A 25,974-nucleotide genomic window follows, 5' to 3' on the forward strand; every position below is an offset into this window, starting at 1 on the left:
TGAACTGGAAGAGAAGCAGCGGGACTAGTACCTGGCGCCCCAACCGGGACTAGAACCTGGAGTGCCAGCGCTGGATTAGCCTAGTGAGCCACAGCGCTGGCCAATCCATTCAATTTTTAATACTGTGTATTCATTAAGTACCTTTTCCACAAGCTGCAAGTGGATGGGGTCTTGGATTTAGATAGTGATATATTGCTGTCTTGACTGCTTGGTAATTTTGTTTTTAGTTGATCTCAACTTTGAAAACACACTTCTACCACTGTTTCCTTGTTCCTAGTAGACTCATAGTTCACTTGCCTAGTCTCTTTAAGTATTTTGTGTGTAGTTCCTTATTTAAGACAAATTGTAAGAATGCATAAAACTACAAAATGGCAAAAGTGAAGAGAAATTGAAACAAAAAACCAAGGGTAAAGAAAAAATGGAATGGGATCTAGACCAAAAAGGTGTATAAAAATTTTTTAAAAAGATTTATTTATTTCTTTGAAAGAGTTACACAGAGAGAGGAGAGGCAGAGAAAGAGAGGTCTTCCACCCGATGGTTCACTCACCATTTGGCCACAACAACTGGAGCCGTGCCATCTGAAGCCAGGAGCCAGGCGCTTCTTCCAGGTCTGCCACGTGGGTGCAGGGGCCCAAGAACTTCTTGGGCCATCTTCCACTGCTTTCCCAGGCCATAGCAGAAAGCTGGATTGGAAGAGGAGCAGCTGGGTCTCAAACCGGTGACCATATATGGGATGCCGGCACTTCAGGCCAAGGCGTTAACCTGCTGCGCCACAGCATCGGCCCCTCAAAATTTTCTTAGAGTAGACAGAGCACAGATTTGACTGAGCTTTCTAGAAGCCTAGCAGGAGGGAGGAAAGATCCCCGGTAATTTATGTATTTTTTTAAAAAGATTTATTTATTTATTTATTTGAAGGACAGAGTTACAGAGAGAGAGAGGGAAAGCCAGAGAAAGAATCTTCCATCCCCTGATTCACTCCCCAAATAGCTGCAGTGGCTGGAGCTGGGCAAGTCCAAAGCCAGGAACCAGGAGCTTCTTTGCCCGCACAGGTGCAGAGGCCCACGTACTTGGACCATTTTTCTCTGCTTTCCCAAGCACATTAGCAGGGAGCTGGACTGGTCTGGTGCCCATATGGGATGCCAGCATTGCAGATAGCATCTTAACCTGCTGTACCACACCACTGGCCCTGATAGTTTATTTTTCACATAGTCCTAAAAATAAAAACAATCTGTTAAAAAACACTGGCACTATTAGACTAGAATTTCTCGTGGGGTCTTTGTGAGAAGGTTTATGTTATAATTATTACCCTCTTTAATAGGTACAAAGTAAGTAGTTAGATGGCTAGTAATTAGTAGCTCTCAGAGTGGGAAGACCAACCATGACACATGAGTCAGTCTGAAAAAGTCTTAAGTGTCTGACCAGTGGATATATGAGGAGCCTCCAAAAATTCTGAGGAAAAGGTATATTATGTACTGTTTTGTTTATTAAAGATTATTTTATCTATTTAAAATATGGAGAGAAAGGTCTTTTTTTTTAAAAGACTTTATTTACTTATTTGTTTGTCTGTTTGAAAGGCAGAGAGACAGAGGCAGAGAGAGAGGGAGATCTTCTATCCACTGGTTCACTCTGCAAATGGCAGCAACAGCCAGAGCAGGGTCAGTCCAAAGCCAAGAGCCAGGGACTTGGGCCATCTCCCACTGCCTTCCCAGGTGATAGCAGAGAGTCGGTTGGAAGTGGAGTAGCTGGGACCCAAACCAGCACCCGTATGGGATGCCAGCACTGCAGGTGGCAGCTTTACCTGCTACACCCTGACAGAGGTCTTCCATCAGCTGGTTCACTCCCCAAATGGCTGCAGCTGGCAGAGCTGGGCTGATCTGAAGCCAGGAGCTTCATGCAGGTCTCCCACATGGGTTCAGGGGCCCAGGCACTTGGGTGATCTTCCAATGCTTTCAAAGTGGAGCAGCTGGGCCCTGCACCAGCGCCCATATGAGATGCTGCCACCGCAGACAGCAGCTTAACCCATTACACCACAGTGCGGACCCTATAAACTTGCTTCCAATTCAGTTTTTCCACAAACTTAGAGAAGATGGAGATACCCACTCCCCAAATTCTTATAATAGCAGAGACTGGGCTCAAAGCCCAAACTGGGAGCTGGGAGCTCAGTCCAGGTCTCCGATGTGGGTGTCAGGAACCTAATTACTTGAGCTATCACTGCCGCCTTCCAGGATCTGCATTAACAAAAGCTGGAATCAGAAGCTGGAGATGGGACATGGGCATTCTAACCATTAGGCCAAATGTCCATACAAAGGGACTATCTTTTAACAGTGTTCTCGATGTTCCATGTAGCTGTCCACAATAAGGTATATAAGTAACCTTAGTTGAGGGGAACATTGTGCTTGTTTTCCAGTTAGGTTATCATAACATCAGAGCAGTTGCCCTTTAATGTTAACTGAGTCTCTGAATTTAGGATCAGGGCTGTTAATGTACCTGGGAAGTAGTAGATGATGACCTAAATACTTGAATTCCTGCCATCTATGTGGAAGACCAAATGAAACTACTGGCTTTGACCTGACCTGAGCTAGCCCTTTCTGTTGCAGGCATTTAGAGAATGAACCAGTAGATGAAAGATCAGTCTCCCTCTCTTTCTCACTCTGTCTCTATCTCTGTCTCTGTTCTTGTCTCTCCATCTTTCTCTGTCACACTGCATTTCAAATAAGTAAAATTTTTTTTAAAGACTAAGAGCAAGTAGTAGACTATGTTAAATATGAAACTTCAAACCATTCCCATTGCTTCTGTCCTTATCTGGGCTTATGTTATCTTTTACTTCATTCCCTCCTTCCCTTGCTTTATTATATCCTATACATTACCTGTAGGAAAATCTACCACATGAAACAACAATTTCAGAACATTACTCTCTTGTTTAAGAATGGCAATGATTTCTGCATTGTCATAATTCCTTTAGGCTTTTTTCATTAGTATTCACCATTGCTCTGTTTTTTCTTTTATTCCTTTTTATTTATTAGAGGCAGAGTGAAGGGTAGTGGGACACACACACACACACATTCCATCTACTGGCTCACACCCCAAATGGTATCATCAACCTGGGCTGGGCCAGGCCAAAGCCAGGAGCCAAGAAATCCATCTGGGTCTCCACATGGATGGCAGGGACTCAAGTACTTGAGCTATCATTTGGTGTTTCCTGGGCAGGATTGGAAGCAGAATAGCCAGGGCTTGAACTGATACTTTGTATATTATATATATATATATATATATACACACACACACACACACATACATACATACACACACTTTTATTTGACAGAGTTATAGACAGTGAGAGAAAGAGACAGAAAGGTCTTTCTTCCGTTGGTTTACCCCCAAATGGCCGCCACGGCCGGCGCTGTGCCAATCTGAAGTTTCGGTGTAGAGACTGCCTATTGAATTTCTCTTGGATTTAAATTGGTATACTTGGATTGTTTAGCAGTTAAGGTGCCCAAATCCGACATTTGAGTGCCTGGGTTCGACATCTGGCTCTGCCTCTGGCTCCTAACTCTTAACTTCTTAGTAATGTAGAACCTGGGAGGCAGCAGTGATACCTCAGGTAACTGGGTTCCTGCTACATGTGTGGGAAACCTGGATTGAGTTCCAGGTTCCTGGCTCCTAGCATGAACCTTAGACCTAGTTCTGGTTGGAGGCATTTGGGGAGTGAACTAGTTGATGGGGAGGCCTCCTTACCTCTCTCTGACTTCATAAATAAATAAATAAGTATTAAGTGGAGACCAGCCCCATGTAGCTGGACTTAGATGTACTTTTCGCCCAGATTTCAGAATCTGTATAATTTTATATTTTTAAAGGATTTATTTATTTATTTGGAAGGCAGAAACAGATCTTCCATCTGTTGGTTCACTCTCCAGATAGCCACAACAGTTTTTTCAGGACTATGTTGAAGCCAGGAGTTCCATTCTGGTCTCCCACATGGGTATAAGCAGAGCAGTGGGCCTGAACTGGCACTCCTATGTAGCAAGCAGTGGCTCAACCCACTGGGCCACCCCTGATTTTTGTTCTTTTAGAAAAGAAGAGTAAATGGGAGACATCAAGTGATGGCTCAGGTGGTTGGGCCCCTGCCACCTATGTGGGAGACATGGATTGAGTTCCTGGCTCCTGGCTTCAGCCTGGCCCATCCTAGACTATTTGGAAAGCAGGTATTTGGAAACTGAACCAGCAGAAGGGATAGCTCTGTCCATCTGTCTCCCTCTCTCTCTTTCAAGCAAATGAAATAAATACATAAAACTTAAAAAATAGGGTAAGAATAAAATGATGGAGTATCTTTACTTTCTGAAAACATAGTACATATTAATCTTAGTTTTGCTATGATAATTAACAGTAGTCATTTAGAAGCACTGGATACCTACTGTGTGCTAATTACCATGAATTTTATAGAGATATAGTGAAGAATTGTATCTTTGGAGGATACAATTGCAGCTTTGGTGGATTGTTGAGCAGAATGTCATGGCAGATAATTACAGTGTAGTGTGAGAAGTGTTAAGTATGTAAATATAAAGTACTGTGAAATCACAGAGAAGGGAGATATTCTGTGTTTACTTAATTTTTTTTGTCAAAACTATGTTAGAATAGTAAATAAAATGTTCTGCCATTATGCTAGTGACTCAAAGCTTTGTTAATGCTGTTTAAATATCATTGATAAGTATTAGGTTGAACACATGTAATTGAACTATTAGCCATTATATATATATTATAATTGTATATATAACAGTATTACAACAGTTGAAAGAAGGAGCTGAAACAGGATTATTGTTGTTTGCCAATACTGAATTGACAGTTGTTGGATAATTAATACTTTTTTTTTTTTTTTTTTTGACAGAGTAGACAGTGAGAGAGAGAGAAAGGTCTTCCTTTTTCCGTTGGTTCACCCCACAATGGCCGCTGCAGCGGGCGCGCTGTGGCCAGTGCACCACGCTGATCCGAAGCCAGGAGCCAGGTGCTTTTTCCTGGTCTCCCATGTGGGTGCAGGACCCAAGGACCTGGGCCATCCTCCACTGCACTCCTGGGCCACAGCAGAGAGCTGGCCTGGAAGAAGAGCAACCAGGACAGAATCTGGCACCCCGACTGGGACTAGAACCTGGTGTGCCGGCGCCGCAGGCGGAGGATTAGCCTTTTGAGCCGTGGTGCTGGCTGGATAATTGACACTTTACTATAGATTAAAAAAATTTTTTTTTCTCTTTATTTGACAGGTAGAGTTATAGACAGTGAGAGAGAGAGAGACAGAGACAAATGTCTTCCTTCCGTTGGTTCACTCCACAAATGGCTGCTACAGCCAGAGCTGCTCTGATCCGAAGCCAGGAGCCAGGTGCTTCTTCCCGGTCTCCCATGCGGGTACAGGGACCTCAAGTACCTGGGCCATCCTCCTCTGCCCTCCCAGGCCACAGCAGAGAGCTGGATTGGAAGAGGAGCAGCCGGGACTAGAACCTGGTACCCATATGGGATGCTGGCACTTCAGGCAGAGGATTAACCAAGTGTGCCACGGCGCTGGCCCCAGATACTTTATTATAGATTTCTGAAAGGAATGTTTATTTCAAAGGCAGAGCACCAGAGAGAGAGATCTGTCATCCACTGGTTTACTCCCCAAATGCCTCCAACACCTAGGGCTGGGCCAGACTGAAGCCAGGAGTTTGGAACTGTATCCGCATCTCCCACATGGGTGGCTGGGGCCCAAATACTTGGGCTGTCTTCTGCTGCTTTCCTAGGTACATTAGTAGGAGCTGTATTGGAAGCAGAGCAGAGGGGGCTGGAACTGACACTCTGAATTGGGATGCACAATCCTGCCCCCATTAAAGTTTTGAATATTGAATAAATGTGCCACGGTGGGACAGTATCTTTTGAGGTTCAGCTTGGTTTCTTTTATTTAAAAAAATAATTTATTTTCTTTCATTTGAAAGGCAGAGACAGAAAGATGGAGAGATATCTTTCAGCCTTTAATTCACTATCTAGAGGCCCTAATTACTTGGGGATGGGCCAGGCTGAAGCCATGGGCCCAGAACTCAATTCAAGTCTCTAATGTAGGTAGCAGGGAACTAAATATTTGAGCCACTGTCTGCCACCTCTTACAGTGTGCATTAGCAGGAAGTTGGATTGGAAGTAGAGTAGCCAGGACTCCAGCTAAGCACTTCAGTGTGGGATGTGGGTATCCCAAGTGGCGACCTAACTGCTGTGCCAAACACTTACGCTGTGGTTTCTTTTTTAGCTCAACAGGCTAATCCTCCGCCTAGCGGCGCTGGCACACCATGTTCTAGTCCCGGTCGGGGCGCCGGATTCTGTCCCGGTTGCCCCTCTTCCAGGCCAGCTCTCTGCTGTGGCCAGGGAGTGCAGTGGAGGATGGCCCGGGTCCTTGGGCCCTGCACCCACATGGGAGACCAGGAGAAGCACCTGGCTCCTGGCTTCAGATCAGTGCGGTGCGCTGGCTGCAGCGTGCCGGCCGCGGCGGCCATTGGAGGGTGAACCAACGGCAAAGGAAGACCTTTCTCTCTGTCTCTCTCTCACTTCCACTCTGCCTGTCCAAAAAAAAAAAAAAAAAAAATATATATATATATATATATATACACACACACACACACACACTACCACAGGCCTGGCACCATGATGTAACGGGTAAAAGCCACCACCTCCAGTGTTGGCATCCCCTATGGGCCCTGGTTCAAGTCCCTGCTGCTCCACTTCCAATCCAGCTCTCTACTATGGCCTGGGAAAGCAGTAGAAGATGGCCCAAGGACTTGGGCCCCTGCAAGTCTTTGAAGAAGCTCCTGGCTCCTGGCTTCTGATCAGCTCAGCTCCGGCCGTTGCGGCCATTTGGGGAGTGAACCAGTGGATGAAATACCTCTCTCCTTCTCTCTGTCTCTACCTTTGTAATGTTACTTTTCAAATAAATACATAAATTGATCTTTTTAAAAAATGAATATAGTACCAGCGGGCCAGAGCTGTGGTGCAGTGGGTTAAGCCACCATCTACAGTGCCCACATCCCATATAGGCGCCAGTTTGAGTTCCAGCTGCTCCACTTCCAATCCAGCTCCCTCCTAATGTGCCTGGGAAAGCAGCAAAGGATGACCTAGGTCCTTGTGCTCCTGCACCCACATGAGAGACCCAGAAGCTCCTGGCTTCAGCTTGGCCCAGCCCTGGCTGTTATGGCAATTTGGGGAATGAACCAGCAGATGGAAGATATCTCTGTCTCTCTCTGTAATTATTTCAAGTAAATAAATAAATCCTAAAAAGTATATGTATGTGTGTGTGTGTGTATAATATACACATATATAGTGACAGAATACCATATGGGCACCAGTTGTGTCTTGGCTACTCCACTTCCGATCTAGCTCCCTGCTAATGGCCTGGGGAAAGCAGTGCTTGGGCCTCTGCCACCCACATTGATGATCTGAATGAAGCTCCTGACTCCTGGCTTCAGCCTGTTTCAGCCCTGGCTGTTGTAGCCATCTGGGGAGTGAACCAGTAGATGAAAAATCTCTCTCTGTCTTTCTTTCTCTTGTAACTATTTCAAATAAAGAAATCTTTGTTTAAAAAAGAATATGACATATATAAAAGGATTTTTTGTTTTGTTTTAGATGTACTTACTTATTCAAAAGGCAGAGTGACAGAGAGGGAGAGACAGATCTTCATCTGCTGATTCATTCCCCAAATTGCCAATCCAAATTTCTGGCCATTTGGGGAATGAACCAGCAGATGGAAGATATTTCTGTTCCTCTCTTTACCCCAAATTATCGAAACAGCCAGGTCTTAGCCAGGCTGGAGCCAGGAGCCGGTAACCTCATCCTGATCTACCTGAGTGGCAGGGGCCCAAGCACTTAGGCCGTCCTCTGCTTCCTTCCCATGCACATTAGCAGGGAGCTGGATGGGAACTGAAGTAGCCAGAACTCAAACCAGCACTCTGATGTAGGATGCTGACATTTGTAAGGGTGGCTGCATCCATTGCTGGCTTCAAGAATTTTTATTAGCTGTGAAGTGTCATGGAGTTATAAATTACGTTATAATTGCTTGTAACTGTGGAATACAGTTATTTAATTTATAGTCTTGCTTTCAAAGTTTGATTACCTGTAAACATTTGTTGAATTCCAGATTCTGCCTGGTTTTAGAGTTGCAAAGATTGAATTCATGGGCTAGGGTTGTGGCACATTAGGTTAAGCTGCCATTTGAGATGCCTCTTCTCACCTTGGAGTGCTGGTTTGAGTCAGCTACTCCACTTCCCAATCTGACTTCACTGCTAATGCACCTGAGACAGCAGCAGCTGATGGCTGAAGTGTTTGGGTTCTTGATGCCCATGTGGGAGAGCTGGATAGAGTTCCTAGGTCCAGGCTTCAGCCTGGCTTGGCCCAGACTGTTAGACATTTAGGGCATGAACCAGCTGATAAATCTCTGTCTCCTTCTCTCTCATGCTTCCTTTCAAATAAAAATAAATCAATCCTTTTAATTTAGTGTTTCCCTCTAAGGAGGTCAGTGTGGTACTAGGGATGACATTTATATAGTTACAAAGAATGGGGTGGAGGAGCTCAATGTAGAATCTACGATTTTTGTCAAATTTATCTTAATGGTGGAAACATTTCCCCAAAAACCTTTTGTACAGAAGCTGGGTATGTGAATAGATACAGATGGAATCCTACTTATTTGGCTTCTTCTCTGTCCTCATGCCTAGCATTTGGAACCATTGGTGTGGGAATCAAAAACAAATACTGGCTCTGCCACTTTTTAGTTGTTTGACCTTGGATACATGACCTAACCTCAGAAAACTTGTTTTCTCATCTGGTAAATGTGGGTTTATTTGCTGAGGGTAAGAACTAAACAGTGTAGGAAAGGGGCCTGGCATGGAATGGCATATAGTAAACGGTAGATATTTAAAGATGCATGACACAGTGGGACTAAAGAAGGTATTTACTGCTGCCTTCAGGCTGAATCTTGAAGGTGAGTGGGAAATTGTTGGACCAAGGGATGTATACCCAATGGAGCTTCCTTTTACCTTTCTGGGGATACATGGCTTCACTTGAGTTCTATGTAGGTAGCTTTTCTGTAGATTGACCGGCTCACATCTTAGTTTTTAGGCTGTCAGGCCTGGAAGAGACAGTAACTTTCTTTGACAGAGTAATACTGGGGTACAAGAGTAAATTAATCAGCATTCTCCAGAGAAACTGAATCAATTAGGGGTATGTATATGTAGGTGTAAGAGATTGATTGATTTTAAGGAATTGGCTCACACTGTTGTGAAGTCTGGCAATCCAATATCTCCAGGCTGATGCGCTGGAGACCCAGGGAAGAGCTCGTGTTGATGTTCAAGTGTGAGGGCAGTCTGTTGCAGCATTCCCTGTTTGAGAAGTTATTAGTCTTTTACCTTAAGTTCTTCATATTAGTGGATAAGGCCCACCCACATTAAAAAAGGGCATTGGTCTTACTCAAGGACTGCTGATTTATCTAAAATACGCCATTATGACAACATCTTAACTAGTGTTTGATCAAATATCTAGGTACTCTGGCTTAACTAAGTTGACATATAAAATTGACTAACGGAGTGTATTAGACCTATCTCATAATATGTATTCCAATCTTCTAGTGAAAGGCAAAGGTTAAAGCCAAAAATGATAATTTTATAAGAATAATGAACATCTGGATATGATGACTTGCACTGTGTTTAAATCTGCATCAGTGATTTCAGAGTCCAAAAACTGTTTTTGCTGTGTTTCTTCAGTCTAAAGCTATGGGTCAGCTATTGCTAACACTTGCCTTTAATATTAAGAGTTACTAGACCTGAGATCGGTAGGAGTGATTCTCAGGGAAAGAAGTGGTATCATAATCTTTGGCCCAGGGCTAATTGTAAATAAATTTTTATATGTAGAGTTTGGATAGTAGGCTTAAATCTTCCAAACTAAGATAGGGTAGTTTAAAATATTGATTAAAAAAAATATATTGATAAAATAAAATGAAGAGGCCGGCGCTGCGGCTCACTAGGCTAATCCTCCACCTTGCGGCGCCGGCACACCGGGTTCTAGTCCCAGTCGGGGCACCGATCCTGTCCCGGTTGCCCCTCTTTCAGGCCAGCTCTCTGCTGTGGCCAGGGAGTGCAGTGGAGGATGGCCCAAGTGCTTGGGCCCTGCACCCCATGGGAGACCAGGAGAAGCACCTGGCTCCTGCCATCGGATCAGCGCGATGCGCAGGTCGCAGCGCGCCTACCGCGGCGGCCATTGGAGGGTGAACCAACGGCAAAAGGAAGACCTTTCTCTCTTTCTCTCTCTCTCACTATCCACTCTGCCTGTCAAAAAAAATAAATAAATAAATAAAAAATAAAATGAAGAAATAGTGATTGTTGATTTTTTTTTTTTTTTTGCCAGGCAGAGTTTAGTCAGTGAGAGAGTGAGTTATAGACAGTGAGAGAGAGAGAGACAGAGAGAGAGGTCTTCCTTCTGATGGTTCATTCCCCTAATGGCCACTACGGCTGGCACTGCGCCAGTCTGAAGCCAGGAGCTGGGTACTTCCTCCCAGTCTCCCATGCGGGTGCAGGGACCCCAAGTACCTGGGCCATCCTCCGCTGCCCTCCTGAGCTACAGCAGAGAGCTGGACTGGAAGAAGAGCAACCGGGAATAGTACACGGCGCCTGGACCACGATTAGAACCCATGGTGCTGGCGCTGCAGGCAGAGGGTTAACCTAGTGAGCCATGGCACCAGCCGAGATTGTTGAATTTTACAGTTTTCACTATAATATGCCTTAGCCCAGTTTCTCCCTCAATTAATTTTAACATACTGATAAGCCAGACTTATCAGGTCCTAATGAATTTTGGGCCTTCAAGCTGAAGCAGAATAAGAACAAGTAGATGTAGTAAAACATTAGTGTATGGTTGAAAACTTTCAAAGTGTAGAGAAGGGAATGGTCTAACTTTTCTCATGTCTTATTCACACAGAGCAAAAGATATTTCAAGAAATAACAGTATTTTGATTAATTTTGCTGCCTTTTTTTTTTTTTTTTTTGACAGGCAGAGTGGACAGTAAGAGACAGAGAGAAAGGTCTTCCTTTTGCCGTTGGTTCACCCTCCAATGGCCGCCGCGGTTGGCGCGCTGCGGCAGGGGCACCGCGCTGATCCGATGGCAGGAGCCAGGTGCTTATCCTGGTCTCCCATGGGGTGCAGGGCCCAAGGACTTGGGCCATCCTCCACTGCACTCCCTGGCCACAGCAGAGAGCTGGCCTGGAAGAGGGGCAACCGGGACAGGATCGGTGCCCCGACCGGGACTAGAACCCGGTGTGCCGGCACCGCAAGGCGGAGGATTAGCCTAGTGAGCCACGGCGCCGGCAATTTTGCTGCCTTTTAAAATCAGAACAGTCTTAAAACTATAGATTCTTATGTAAATAATATGAGGAAATGATAAAGAAATGTTTAAGTACAAGTAATACTTTTTGCCCTAGGTATTCTCAGTGATTTAGACAATTTAGATTGTGCAAGCAGTCATTTCATTGACTGCATGGTATAGCATTAATGATGCGGTTTTAGAAGTGGTTTTACCTGGAATTATAGTCAAATTAAAATATTGAGAATTTAGAAAACTTGTAATCTGGTGTGATGTCTGATGTGATGAGATAATGAAGAATGTATATACATGGTCAGAATACCTATGACCAATTATTGAAATCATAAAAAATGTTCTTCTGTCTGTTTCTTTTGAGGGCTGTATGTGTATGTTCTATTGGGCTAGATACATAGAAATCAGAATGTTCCATATAGTGCAGATGAATTGGGGAGAAGATGGCACAAGTGAAAAAATTCATTTTCCACAGGAGAATAATTGCTTCTGTTTTTATTTCTCAAAATTTGCAGAATGGCAGTCATAGAACACTCCCCAATAGATAAAACACATTCTTCACCATGCTTTGTGAAAAAAGTGTCAAAAAGTAGTCTCAGGGACACAGTGTGTCCCCAGTTCATTGTTTTAGTATGTCCCAAGATCATTGTGCTTTAGCTGGAATTTTGAAAGTACATTTAAAATTCAAAATTGAGAGCAATAGGTAACATGTGTAGTATTCCAATATTATAGCCTTATTTACATTGCTGTCCTACTTAACCTTACTAAACCTTGTGAGGTGTTAAGTTTCATATTTAAGTCCATTTTACAATTGAGGAAATTCAACTTTAATGAAGAAACCTATGTTTAGGGAAACTAAATTCTTAGGACCCCACAAATATGTCCCAACCCATATTTTCAGAATTACTGCATGATAAATTCTACCTGATTTTTAGTGTGTTAAGATGAGCAGTCTTCTGTTTCGATTAAATTATCTTTGAGACTTTAGGGGGGGGGGTTCACCTTGCTTAATTGCTTTTGTATTCTTTGCTTAATATTCTTTGCTTTATGCTGATCAGTTTTGGAACTTAACATTCACCTTGGAATGGAAATGTGCAGATTGTAAATATCAGATTTCTATCTAATTCTCTTTAATATTTTTGTGACTTTATCATAATCTACATTTGTATTAACAGGATTTTAGTTTGGTTCTGTACAAAATAGATTATTAGGAACATTATGACATGTAAAGTGAACAATCACATTTTATGGGCTCTTTTCTTTTTATTTATTTATTTATTTTTTTTATTTTTTGACAGGCAGAGTGGACAGTGATGAGAGAGAGAGAGACAGAGAGAAAGGTCTTCCTTTGCCGTTGGTTAACCCTCCAAAGACTGCTGCGGCCGGTGTGCTGCAGCCGGCGCACCGCGCTGATCCGAAGGCAGGAGCCAGGTGCTTCTCCTGGTCTCCCATGCGGGTGCAGAGCCCAAGCACTTAGGCCATCCTCCATTGCACTCCCGGGCCATAGCAGAGAGCTGGCCTAGAAGTGGGGCAACTGGGACAGAATCTGGCGCCCCAACCAGGACTTGAACCCAGTGTGCCGGAGCCACTAGGCGGAGGATTAGCCTATTGAGCCACGGCGCCGGCCAGTCTGTTCTGTTGGATGCTGGTTATTGATACTCTTTAAACTTTAACCTGATTTTTTTTTTTTAAAAAATCATGTATAGCTACCATAACTATAGTGGTTTTTACATTTGTTAACTCAAATTGAGGTCTCGGTTCATTACATCATAGGCAAAATGGTTTTTCCAATTTTTTTAAACCAATTTGAAAAAAGATCACCTGGGGCTGGCTCTTTGGCATAGCTGTCATCCAATATGGGCACCAATTCGAGTCCCAGCTGCTCACTTCCCATCTGGCTCCCTGCTAATGTGCTTGGGAAAGCAGTGGAAGATGGCCCAAATGCTTGGGTCCCTGCACCCACGTGGGAGACCCCAAAGAAGCTCCTGGCTTCTGACTGGCCCAGCTCCAGCTGTTGTGGCCATTTGGGGAGTGAACTGTAAATGGAAGATCTCTCTCTCCCTCTTTTTCTCTCTGCAACTCTTTCAAGTAAATAAATCTTTTATAAAAAGATCTGTTTTCTTTAATGGACTGTGTACAAAAATCTATGTAAACACAATTGAATAAAATGGCAAAAATTGGGGAGGTTGTTTGGCACAGTGGTAAAATTGTTATTTGGGGTACTTGCATCCCGTATCATAATACCTTTTTTTTTTTTTTTTTTTGACAGGCAGAGTGGACAGTGAGAGAGAGAAAAAGGTCTTCCTTTTTGCCGTTGGTTCACCCTCCAATGGCCGCCGCAGTAGGCACGCTGCTGCCGGCGCACCGCGCTGATCTGAAGGCAGGAGCCAGGTGCTTCTCCTGGTCTCCCATGGGGTGCAGGGCCCAAGCACTTGGGCCATCCTCCACTGCACTCCCTGGCCACAGCAGAGAGCTGGCCTGAAAGAGGGGCAACCGGGACAGGATCGGTGCCCCGACTGGGACTAGAACCCGGTGTGCCGGCGCCACAAGGCGGAGGATTAGCCTATTGAGCCGCAGTGCCGGCCCGTATCATAATACCTGATTTGAGTCTCAGCTGCTTGGGTTCTGATTCAGCTTCTTGCTGATGCATACCCTAGGAAGTATCAGATGAGGGTTCAAGTATTTAGATCCTTTCCACCCATATGGGACATCAGATTAGGTACTGGGCTCCTTGCTTCAGTCTGGGCCAGCCCAACCCTGACTTTCATGGGCGTTTAGGAAGGAACTAGTGAACAGATCTTGAAGATCTCTCTCTCTCTCTTTCAAATAAAAATGAAAATAAAAAATTGACTAAAAACCATTTTGGCAAAGATAATTGGAAATATCAAGAAAAGTATATTTTAATATGTATGGCAACTGTCTAATGTATCAATGAATTTGGAAAAAGTTCTATTATTTGGAACTAGTATTCTAAAAACCTGGTAATTTTCAGGGTATCATGGACATATAGTTTATTAGGAAAAGTTGCTTTAAGATTTTTTTAAAAAGATTTAATTTATTTGAAAGGCAAAGTTATAGAGAGACAGGGGTTGAGAGAGAGAGAGAGAGTTCCTTCCATTGGTTCACTCCCCAAATGGCCACCACAGCTGGAGTTGTGCTGGTCTGAAGCCAGGAGCCAGGAGCTGCTTTCAGGTCCCCCACGAGGGTAGAGGGGCCCAAGCACTTGGGCCATCTTCCATTGCTTTCCCTGGCTGTAGCGGAGAACTGGATCAGAAGTAGAGCAGCTGGGACTTGAACTGAAGCCCATATGGGATGCCAGTACTGCTTGTAGCAGCTTTACTCACAGTGCCGGCTCCTAGATTCTTGAAAATTGATCTGTAAAGGTACTCAGTAATTCTTGATGGAGAGTAGCTTCTGTCTTCATTGCTGTATCTGGAAAATACTTGGATTAGGATTATGAACTATCATGTATGTAATATTCAAGCATGTAAATAATCTGCTGATCCCCTTTTTAAGACTTATGTATTTGAGGCCGGCGCCGCGGCTCAATAGGCTAATCCTCCACCTGAGGCACCGGCACACCGGGTTCTAGTCCCAGTCGGGGCGCCGGATTCTGTCCCGGTCGTTCCTTTTCCTGTCCAGCTCTCTGCTGTGGCCTGGGAGTGCAGTGGAGGATGGCACAGGTCTTTGGGTCCTGCACCCACATGGGATACCAGAAGCACCTGGCTCCTGCCTTCGGATCAGTGCAGTGCGCCGGCCGCAGCGGCCATTGAGGGGTGAACCAACGGAAAAGGAAGATCTTTCTCTTGGTCTCTCTCTCTCACTGTCCACTCTGCCTGTCCAAAAAAAAAAAAAAAAAAAAGGTATTTCAAAGACAGAATTACAGAGAAAGGAGCTAAATAGAGAGATCTTCCATCCACTGATTTACTTCCCAGATGGCTGCAGAGGCCATGAGGGCCGTGCCAAAGCCAGGAATCTGGAACTCCATCTTAGTCTCCCACATGGATGGCAGGGGCCCAAGTACTTGGAGCTGCTTTCTGCTGCCTTCCTAGGCACATAGTAGGGAGCTGGATCTGAAGTTGAGCAATAGTTCAGTTGGCTTACTGTTTCACAGTGCTGGCCTCTGCAGATCCTCTTTAAGTAAACCTTTGTTAAGTGATAATTTTATGAGGATAAAGAACCATTAGTAATTGGTGAATGACAGTATAAGTGCTTAGTGGTGCTCTAAGTATTTTTATTTTTTGAAGATTTATTTATTTGAAAGGGGGAGTTACAGAGGCAGAGGCAGAGGCAGAGCTGGTTCACTCCCCAAATGGCTGCAGTGGCCGGAACTGGGCCGATCAGAAGCTAGGAACCTGGAGCTTCTTCCAGGTCTCCCACGTGGGTGCAGGGGCACAAAGACTTGGCCATCTTCCACAGCTTTCTCAGGCCATAACAGAGAGCTGGAGCAGAAGAGGAGCAGCCAGGACTCAAACTAGTGCCCATATGGTTATGGCTTTATCTGCTATGCCACAGCACCAGTCCTTCTAAATCTTATTTCTACATCTAGAAATAATAAAAAATGATGGGGCCGGCGCTGTGGCATAGCAGGTAAAGCCGCCGCCTGCAGTGCCGGTATCCTATATGGGCTCCAGTTCAAGTCCTGGCTGCTCCACTTCCGATCTAGCTCTCTGCTATGGCCTGGGAAAGCAATAGAAGATGGCCCAAGTCCTTGGGCCCCTGTACCCACGTGGGAGACCCAGAAGAAAACTCCTGGCTCCTGGCTTTGGATTGGCACAGTTCCAGCCGTTGCGGCCAATTGAGGAGTGAACCAGCGCATGGAGGTTCTCTCTCTCTCTGCCTCTGTCTCTCCGCCTCACCTTCTCTCTGTGTAACTCTTTCAAATAAATAAATAAATCTTAAATAAAAATGATTTCCATTTTTCTGTTAATGCTCCTCCACTGTTAATATATAATTAGTTGGGGCTGGGGCACGGCATAGCAGGTAAAGCTGCCGCCTGCAGTACCGGCATCCCATATGTGTGTCAGTTCTAGTCCCGGCTGCTCCACTTCCAGTGCAGCTCTCTGCTATGGCCTGGGAAAACAGTAGAAGATGGCCCAAGTCCTTGGGCCCCTGCACCCACGTGGGAGATCTGGAAGAAGCTCCTGGGTTTGGATTGGCCCAGCTCCTGCTGTTATGTCCTTTTGGGGAGAGAACCAGCAGATGGAGGACTTCTTTCTCTCTCTCTCTGCTTCTGCCTCTCTGTAGCTCTGCCTTTCAAATAAATAAATAAATCATATATATATATACACACACACACACACATACACACATAAATACTATTAGTTTTGTGTTTTCTCTCACATGTATCTTTATTTTCTGTATTTTTCCCTGTTATAAACTCCTAGTTGCAGATTCCAGTCTATAAAATTAGATGATTAGGCTGGTGCTGCGGCTCAATAGGCTAATCTTCTGCCTGCGGCGCTGGCACACCAGGTTCTAGCCCCGGTCGGGGCGCTGGATTCTGTTCCGATCGCTCCTCTTCCAGTCCAGCTCTCTGCTGTGGCCCAGGAGTACAGTGGAGGATGGCCCAGGTCCTTGGGCCCTGCACCCACATGGGAGACCAGGAGAAGCACCTGGCTCCTAGCTTCGGATCAGCGCAGTGCGCTGGCCGCAGCACACCAGCCACAGTGGCCATTGGAGGGTGAAACAACGGAAAAGGAAGACCTTTCTCTCTTTCTCTCTCTCTCTCTCTCTCTCTCTCTCTCTCTCTCTCACTGTCCACTCTGCCTGTCAAAAAAATAATAATAATAAAAATAGATGATTAATGCAATAATGTTTTATAAAGATTCTGATAAGTATGAAACCTATTTTAACAAGCTAAAGTGTAAAATGGGAATAGTTTCAATTGATAATCATCTTGTTTTATAAAATTATTTTTAATGCTCCATTGTCTTGTTTTTATGGTGAAAAGGCATAGAATTAGCCAGCTAGAATCTGTCTAGATTATCCCAGTTTTGTTGGCAATATTCAAAGCATCATAACTAGCAGCCAATAGAACTTCTGCTTTCTTTCCATCAGGCCTGTTGAGGCGTTGACTTTGGCTACATAAATATCATGGTTTCTTCAAGCCTGCTTGATTTGGTGCTTGTTGTCAATGATAGCCACAGTGAACATGAATGTGTTGTCTTCTGTCTTCTTCATCACAGACCGGTTGGAGAGAAGCTTGATGATGGCATAGAGGTCAAGCTTGTTTCTTCTTAGGGTACTTCCTGAGGATGTTTGGGCTGCCTCCAGAGCCACACTGTCTTGGGCTGCTGGAAGGTGGGTGATTATATAGATCTTGTGTGGGGAGGGGGGCAGCTTTGGACACCTTTCAGCACTGCTTCTTGGGCTTCAATGCCTTTGCTTTGGCTTTGACTTCAGGAGAGGGCAGGAGCTGCCTTCACCTTTGGTGCCATCTTGGTGAAAAGCCCATTCTTCCCCTTTTCTGTTCTTTTTTACTCTTCCTCTTTCACTTCCTGTGATGTGGTACTTACCCAAGCAATAAATAATTCATTGTCTTGGGAACTACACTGGGTAGCAGAAAAGTAGACATAATGTTATAAGTAGAAATGCTTAAGAATTCAGCATTCCCAAAGCATAACTGAAGCCTCTGTTTCTAGTGATTGGGCAGCATTGATCTGATCTCTAAGAATGTCTGGGTATTGCTATCCAGATGGATAAACCAGACTACTCTTAGAAATGTTTGTAACATAGACAGGTAGCTTAAAAGAATATTGAAATTCTATCAGAATACATTTCAACAATGATAAGTCTTCTCATTCTTTGTGTTGGCTTTCAAGGATTTCTGAACCTCCTTAAATGAATGGAATATTTTGATTATCTTCATACGTATGTGCTTCTTTGAGAGGAGGGATCTTAGCTTTCATCACACTCTCAAAGGAACCCAATGACATCAAAACAGGTTAGCAATTTCTCTACCAGGTGTGTATGAAAATATTGTCTGAATTATTTATACCGTTATATAGATTGCTCATTGTGACATATTCTGATTATTTTGGGGGTCATTTAAAAACCTTTACTTCTGTTGTCATGTGATATTTTGTAACTGTGTATTAAAACATTTCCTAAGGGTAGGCATTTAGTGGAATGGTTAGGCTGCTGCATGGGATGCCTGCATCCACTATTGGAGTGCTTGAGTTCAAGCCCCAGCTCTGCTCTGCATTCCAGCTTCCTGCTAGTGCAGACCCTGAGAGGCAGCAGTGATGCATGGCTCAAGTACTTGGGTCTCTGCCACCCACATTGGAGGCTTGGATTGAGTTTCAGGTTCCTGGCTTCAGCCTGGCCCATCCCTGACCCTTGAGGTTCATTTGGGGGAATGAGCAAGCAGATGGGAGATATTTCTCTCTCTTTCAAATAAAAGACTATTACCTTGGGGCTGGCACTGTGGCGTAGCAGGTAAAGCTGCCGCCTGCAGTGCAGGCATCCCATATATATGGGCACTGGTTTGAGTCCTGGCTGCTCCACTTCTGATCCAGCTCTCTGCTATGGCCTGGGAAAGCAGTAGAAGATGGCCCAAATCCTTGGGCCCCTGCACCAGCATGGGAGACCCAGAAGAGGCTCCTGGCTACGGATCGGCCCAGCTCTAGCCATTGTGGCCATCTGGGGAATGAACCAGTGAATATCAGATGTCTGTCTCTCTTCCTCTGCCTCTGCCTTTCAAATAAATAAAAATAAATTAAAAAAAAAAAGAGTATTACCTAAAAGATAACTGAAAAGATAAATTGTATGTTTTCTCTATTACATTCTTTTTTAAATTGTTATTTGAAAGAGAGCGAAAGAGCGCATGCACAAGAGAGCTTCCATCCCCTGGTTCACTTCCCAGATGCCTGCATCTGGTTGGAATGTCAAAGCTGAAAACGCAGAGCTCACTCCAGATTTCCCACGTGGTTGGCCGGAACCCAACTGCTTGAGCCATCTCTGCCGCCTCTTGATCTGTATGTCCGCAGGAAGCTGGAGTCAGGTATTGAACCCAAGATGTGGGATACAGGCTTCTTAATCACTGGGTTCAAACCTACCCTGTATTACATTCCTAAAATAATGCTTTTTGATAGTCCCCCCAAAATGTTAAAAGTAGGAAAATTTTAAGACACTGAAATTGATAAAAGAAAATATTCTGAGTCAGAAAGGTCTCAGCTATTATCTACAATTCAGAAGATAGATGAATTATTAAGATTATAGAATTGATGACATCTGAAATCACATTTTTCAATTTGCATCTATGCTGTTCTATCGATTGTGTCTATTATACATTCTCAGTGCTTGCCAGTTGTAATCAAAGCATTAGATAGTTGCCATTACATTGGAACATTTTAAATGTAAGCATTCCACTCTGGCTTCAACCTTTTAGGTTGTTCTCCCAGGATACAGAGACCTCTGCTCTCTTGATCTTTCTGCTCTATGTTTGTCCCTCCTGTTCTGATTTTGTGCACAGTATGGCTTAGGCTCTTTGATCCTGTTTATTCAACTCTCCTTCTCATGCATTCATCACACCTATGTTGCAAACACTCAGCCCAACCCTGGATCATTCTAAATGTATGCCTTTTCTGTGTCTGTAGCTGTATGCAGCTAGACTGTCCACACTACTAGAGGGAAATCAGATCTCTAATCTAAGGGATGTCCTGGCCGGCGCCATGGCTCAATAGGTTAATCCTCTGCCTTGCGGTGCCGGCACACCGGGTTCTAGTCCCGGTCGGGGCACCGATCCTGTCCCCGTTGCCCCTCTTCCAGGCCAGCTCTCTGCTGTGACCCAGGAGTACAGTGGAGGACGGCCCAAGTGCTTGGGCCCTGCACCCCATGGGAGACCAGGAGACGCTCATGGCTTCGGATCAGTGCAGTGCGCCGGCTGCAGCATGCTGGCCGTGACAGCCATTGGAGGGTGAACCAACGGCAAAGGAAGACCTTTCTCTTTGTCTCTGTCTCTCTCACTATCCACTCTGCCTGTAAAAAAAAAAAAAAAAAAAGGGATGTCCTTTCTGTTCAGTTTATTTTCTATCATTCCTACTGCAGCTATTTCAAGCCTCTTAATGTCTCTTCACATGTCCCTTTCCTGATAAATAACTTTGCTTCCTAGTTGATGTAAATAAAAAACATTTCTTTTTCTCTTTTCTAATACAGGTGACCTATATTTATGTGTAAGGCTTCTACATCTGGATCATATTCTTTTTCCTTGCTGCATCCCGTTAGTCCTTGTTTCATTTAGTCCTGACTCTTAAAAAAAACAAAAAATAAGACACTTTTTGTTAGAGAAAGTGTCAGACCAGTAGATAAAATTAGAGAAAAGTTAAAAGAGATAGAGAGACGTATAATGAACCTATCACAGTAGCTGGTTTTTATTTATTTATTTGACAGGTAGAGAGACAGCAAGAAAGGTCTTCCTTCTGTTGGTTCACTGCCCAAGCGGCCGCAACGGTTGGAGCTACGCCATAACTACAATACTAGCATCACTTCATAAAAATTCAGCTATTCTTAAGTATCATGATACAGATATTTGTTCACTGATTTATTTGTTCTACAGTTTGAATCTAGATTAAAATAGTTTATAAATTGCCATTGGTTGATATGTCACCTACCTCTTTTAATTTGTAGCTTTCCCTTTCCATCGGCCACTCTCTTAGAATATATTTTAAGAACCTGGGTTATTCATAGGGCATTTTATAGTATAGATTTTTGAGCAGATCCCCATGGGAATTTTTAACGTATTCTTGACCAGATTTGAATTTGATTTGTGTGTGTGTGGCAGAAATACTCCATAGAGTATGATGTTATTCCATTACTACACTAATATAAATTATAGTTACATAGATGTATAACCATATAAATCATGTCTGGCTATCTTTGTTATGCTAGCAACTTTTGAGTAGTTAGAGGATGAAAATAGTAATACTAAAATTACTCATTGTTGGGGCCAGCATTGTGGCAAAGCAGGTTAAGCCCCTGCTTGTAATGTTGACATCCCATACTGGAGCACTGGCTGCTCTGCTTCCAATCCAGCTCCTTTAGTACACTGGGAAGGCAGCTGCAGAAGACCGAAGTACTTTTGGGCCCCTGTCAGCCACGTAGGAGACCCAGAATGAGTTCTAGGCTCCTGGCCTTGGCCTGGGCCCAATCTTAGCCATTGGTGACTATCTGGGGAGTAGACAGTGGCAGATGGAGGATTAATCTCTCTCTCACTTTCTCTGTTGCTGTGCTTTTCAAATAAATAAATAGGTTGATAAACAGTTTGAGAATGCTAGGACGGATACTCTTCTGTGTTGTCCATTGTCTTTGATTCTAATTCAGTTATTAATGTCAGTTATTTTTTTTTTTCTGATTTTAGATACAGTGGTAGTAATGGCTTTTGGTTATTGTTTTTAATGAGTTGGGCCCCAGGTCAGAATAATCATTAATAATTATAAAATATATTCCTGCTTATATGAGGGAGCTTCAGAAAGATTATGGAAAAATAGAATTAAAAGACACTGCAATTCCCACAAACTTACTGAAGCCGCCTCTTATTTAGTAGAATTGCTCAATAGACAGAGCTCTGTTGAAATCAATAACTGGGGCCGGCGCCACCTGCAGTGCCAGCATACCATGTGGGCGCCAGTTTGAGTCCTGGCTGCTCTGCTTCCGATCCAGCTCTGGCCTGGGAAGGCAGTAGAAAATGGCCCAAATCCTTGGGCCCCTGCACCCACGTGGGAGACTTGGAGGAAGCTCCTTGCTCCTGGCTTTGGATTGGCCCAGCTACGGCCGTTGCAGCTAATTGGGGAGTGAACCAGCAGATAGAAGACCTCTCTCTCTCTGGCTCTCCTTCTCTCTCTGTGTAACTCTGACTTTCAAATAAATAAATAAATCTTTTAAAAATTAATAACTGCCATTGGGAATGTCTGAGCTCTGATTTTTGGTTTAGGATTCATACAAGAGAATTTCAAAAAGTTTCTGGAGGGGCAGGTGTTTCCCACAGAGATGAAGATGCTATTGAGTCCAGTTCTTTCGCTTTCTTCCCAACTTCCTGCTAATAATGGGCACCCTGGGAGGCAGTAGGTGATAACTAGTACTTGGGTCCCTGCCACCCACATGGGAGACCTAGACTAGACTGAGTTGCAGGCTCCTGGCTTTGACCTGGCCCGTCCCAGCCCTGGCTGTTGCAGGAACTGATGGATGGAACATCTCTTAACTTTTTAACTCTGTCTCTTTGCCTTTCAAATAAAATAGTAAATAAAAGAAGTACTTATTTCTCTCTGTCTCTCACTGTCTAACTCTGCCTGTCAAAAAAAAAAAAAAAGTACTTATGTAGAAATGGAATTAATACAGATTGTCTGTGAACCTTTTAAAGACCTCATCTTTGAAACCAGTGTCTGCTTTCACGTTTTACTTTCTCAGCTGGATTATTCAGAACACTGTGGAACACTGCCATGTGAGAAAGGCTCTCAAGAAACATCCTTGTTTCCTCTGTCCATGTGTGTCTCTTGACTGGTGATCCCACAGGCCCTTCATGATATGTTAATTTTGATTCATTTGAAGGATGATTTTGTACTGCTTTGAAGTGTCCTCTTCCAACTGAATTTTATATGCCAGTAGATTGTATGTTATATAAGGTCATCTCAGATGTATTTCCCAAATCCAGTAGTTCTTTCTGACTGTTTATATATACTGTGATAAGGTAATTTGAAGAATGATTTTTATGAAGCAGTTCTTGATTATTATTTTTGCTTACAGTTACTCTTGCTGAGTTGATTAGAATTTTAAAATACTATATAGAAATGAGTTTTGTGGTATAACACAGTTCACAAGGGCTATGATATGTTAAAAGTTAAGTTGCCCAAAAACTAGGCTACAGAAATGGATGACTTATTTGAGTATGTAGAATCTAGGGTAGTTCATTTGGCTTTTTTTTTTTTTTTTTTTTCCTGACAGGCAGAGTTAGAGAAAGATCTTCCTTTTCTGTTGGTTCACCCCTCAAATGGCTGCCACGGCTGGCACACTGCGCCGATCCGAAGCCAGGAGCCAGGTTGCCTCCTCCTTGTCTCGCATGCGGGTGCAGAGCCCAAGCACTTGGGCCATCCTCCACTGCCTTCCCAGGCCACAGCAGAGAGCTGGCCTGGAAGAGCAGCAACCAGGACAGGATCCGGCGCCCCAACCGGGACTAGAACCCAGGGTGCCGGCGCCGCAGGCAGAGGATTAGCCTAGTGAGCTGTGGCGCTGGCCTGGTTTTTTGTTTTTAAAGCACATACTTCGAAGGGACACAGAATAGATTGAAATTAAATCGGTTTCTTGATTAAGTGCCTTCATTGGTTAAGAGAGCATGAGATTGATAAACCGTTAATTTACAGCAAGTCTAAGACTGTTGGTGGCTAGCATTCAACCATGGTTGACACGTTTATGAAAACCTTATCTGTTGGCCGGCGCCGCGGCTCAATAGGCTAATCCTCCGCCTAGCGGCGCCGGCACACCGGGTTCTAGTCCCGGTCGGGGCACCGATCCTGTCCCGGTTGCCCCTCTTCCAGGCCAGCTCTCTGCTGTGGCCAGGGAGTGCAGTGGAGGATGGCCCAAGCCCTTGGGCCCTGCACCCCATGGGAGACCAGGATAAACACCTGGCTCCTGCCATCGGATCAGCGCGGTGCGCCAGCCGCAGCGCGCTACCGCGGCGGCCATTGGAGGGTGAACCAACGGCAAAAGGAAGACCTTTCTCTCTGTCTCTGTCTCTCACTGTCCACTCTGCCTGTCAAAAAAAATAAAAAAATAAAAAAAAATAAAAAAATAAAAATGAAAACCTTATCTGTTTAATTTTATTTATTTGAAAGGCATAGAGAGAGGGAGAGAGAACTTCCATCTGATGGTTGCTGTAACATTGAGGGATCAGGCCAGCCTAAGTCAGGAGTGGAGAATTTAGTCCAAGTCTCCCATGAGTGTAGCAGGGACCTAAGGACTTGAGCTATCTATCACCTGTGCCTCCCAGGGTATGTACGAGCAGGAAAGCTAAGGTCAGCAACAGAGCTGGGACTTAATATAGAATGTGGGTGTCCTTAGTTGCAGGTTAACCACTGTGGCAAATGCCTGCTGCCTATTGTACTTGTTCTAGCTATTTTGTAAATTAGAAGATGTAATTTTTGTCTTTAAGGGAAAATTATAGTCTTCTAAAGAAGTTATATGTTAATATTTGAAATAACATGTATCTGTCAGGTAACGTGGCTTGAAGTAGGTAGATATATGTTCAGTTTAAAAATGGTGCTGTTTATGGGGTGGCTGTTGTGGCGTAATGGGTTAAGATGCCACTTAGACTACCCATATCCCATACCAGGATGCCTAGGATTGAGTCCCACTGCTCCTTTGGAGGCAGCATTCCTGTTAATGTGCCTGAGAGGTAGCACGTGAAAGTATCTTGATTCCCTGTCACCCACAGGAGAGACCAAGACTGACTTCCTTGCTTCTGGTTTCTTACTGGCCTACTCTTCAGATGCTGTAGACATTAGGGGAGTGGATCAGCAGATGGAAGATAGTGTGTTCTCTCTGTCGCTCTCCCTTTCAAATAAATAATAAATGAATAAATGATTTTAAGTGCTGTTTTGAATTACTAAAGTTAGTTTAAAATACATAATATATATTTTTTTTTTCAAGATTTATTTATTTATTTGAAAGGCAGAGTTGGCCAGAGAGAGGGGAAAAATAGAGAGATCTATCCACTAGTTCACTCTCCAAATGGCAGCAATGGCCAGGGCTGGGCAAGGCTGAAGTCAGGAACCAAGTCTCTCAAGCACTTGAACCATCTTCCACTGTTTTCCCAGGAACGTTAGCAAGGAGCTAGATCAGAAACGGAGCAGCTGGGACTTCAGCTGGCACTAATGGGATGCCGGTGTCACAGGCAATGCCTTAACCCACTGATCCCCAGCATATGTGCCAAAGTTAATAATTTAGTAATAATTTAAACTTTACTAGAGATAATCTTTTCTCTCTTTTTTTCCCCTCAGGTGGAATGAACCTTACTTGTTGAATATCTCCTGATTACTGGTTGGATTCACTTGTAAAAGAATCATTTTCCCCTGTGTGGAAGCCACTTGGTGGCATATTTAATTACAAATCCAGGGATCACAAAGCTTTTTGATTTCCCAAAGGAGGGACATCACGCTATATCAGATAAGCTTGACATCACAGCCAGGATGGTGCTGTCCCAGAGACAACGAGATGAACTGTAAGTTTCTATGTTTTGTGTGTGTGTGTGTGTGTGTGTTTAAATCTAGCAAGCAAACCTGACATGTAAGAGACAAAGTAGTAAATTAAAGTACAGATTAAAAATATTTTTCCAGTATTCAAATATTGATTTGGGCAGTTTGGTCTGATTTTACAGCTGGGTCTTGACTAACATGACATTATTTACCCATGTGACTTTATGTGTATAAGTTTAAAGCAAAACAAGTTAGTTAGAATGACTTTTATCCTACGTTTTGTTTTTAATAAAGATTCTTTTTATTTATTTAATACGGCAGAGTTACAGAGAGATAAAGAGATCTTCTGTCTGCTGGTTTGCTCCCTAAATAACCACAATGGCTGGGACTGGGGAATGCTGAGGCTAGGAGCTTGGAACTCCATCCAAG

The 25,974-nt window shown here is 43.9% G+C and overlaps 1 protein-coding gene across 4 annotated transcripts in view; it reads left to right on the forward strand.

Annotated features, from left to right (window-relative positions):
* Window positions 1-25,974, forward strand: part of PAFAH1B1 (platelet activating factor acetylhydrolase 1b regulatory subunit 1) — an 82,100-nt gene that overhangs the window by 13,375 nt on the left and 42,751 nt on the right. Inside the window, exons 2-4 of one of the 4 annotated variants that reach the window (XM_062215748.1) lie at window positions 17,548-17,662; window positions 18,184-18,325; window positions 25,351-25,571. In XM_062215748.1, the coding sequence (XP_062071732.1) occupies window positions 25,540-25,571 (32 nt within the window). In that variant the 5' untranslated portion in view covers window positions 17,548-17,662; window positions 18,184-18,325; window positions 25,351-25,539. The remainder of the gene's footprint in view (window positions 1-17,547; window positions 17,663-18,183; window positions 18,326-25,350; window positions 25,572-25,974) is intronic. The other 3 variants (XM_062215750.1, XM_062215752.1, XM_062215751.1) reach the window with 3 other exon arrangements.

Source organism: Lepus europaeus, chromosome 18 (assembly GCF_033115175.1).
Source record: "Lepus europaeus isolate LE1 chromosome 18, mLepTim1.pri, whole genome shotgun sequence".
Classification (NCBI taxonomy): domain Eukaryota; kingdom Metazoa; phylum Chordata; class Mammalia; order Lagomorpha; family Leporidae; genus Lepus; species Lepus europaeus.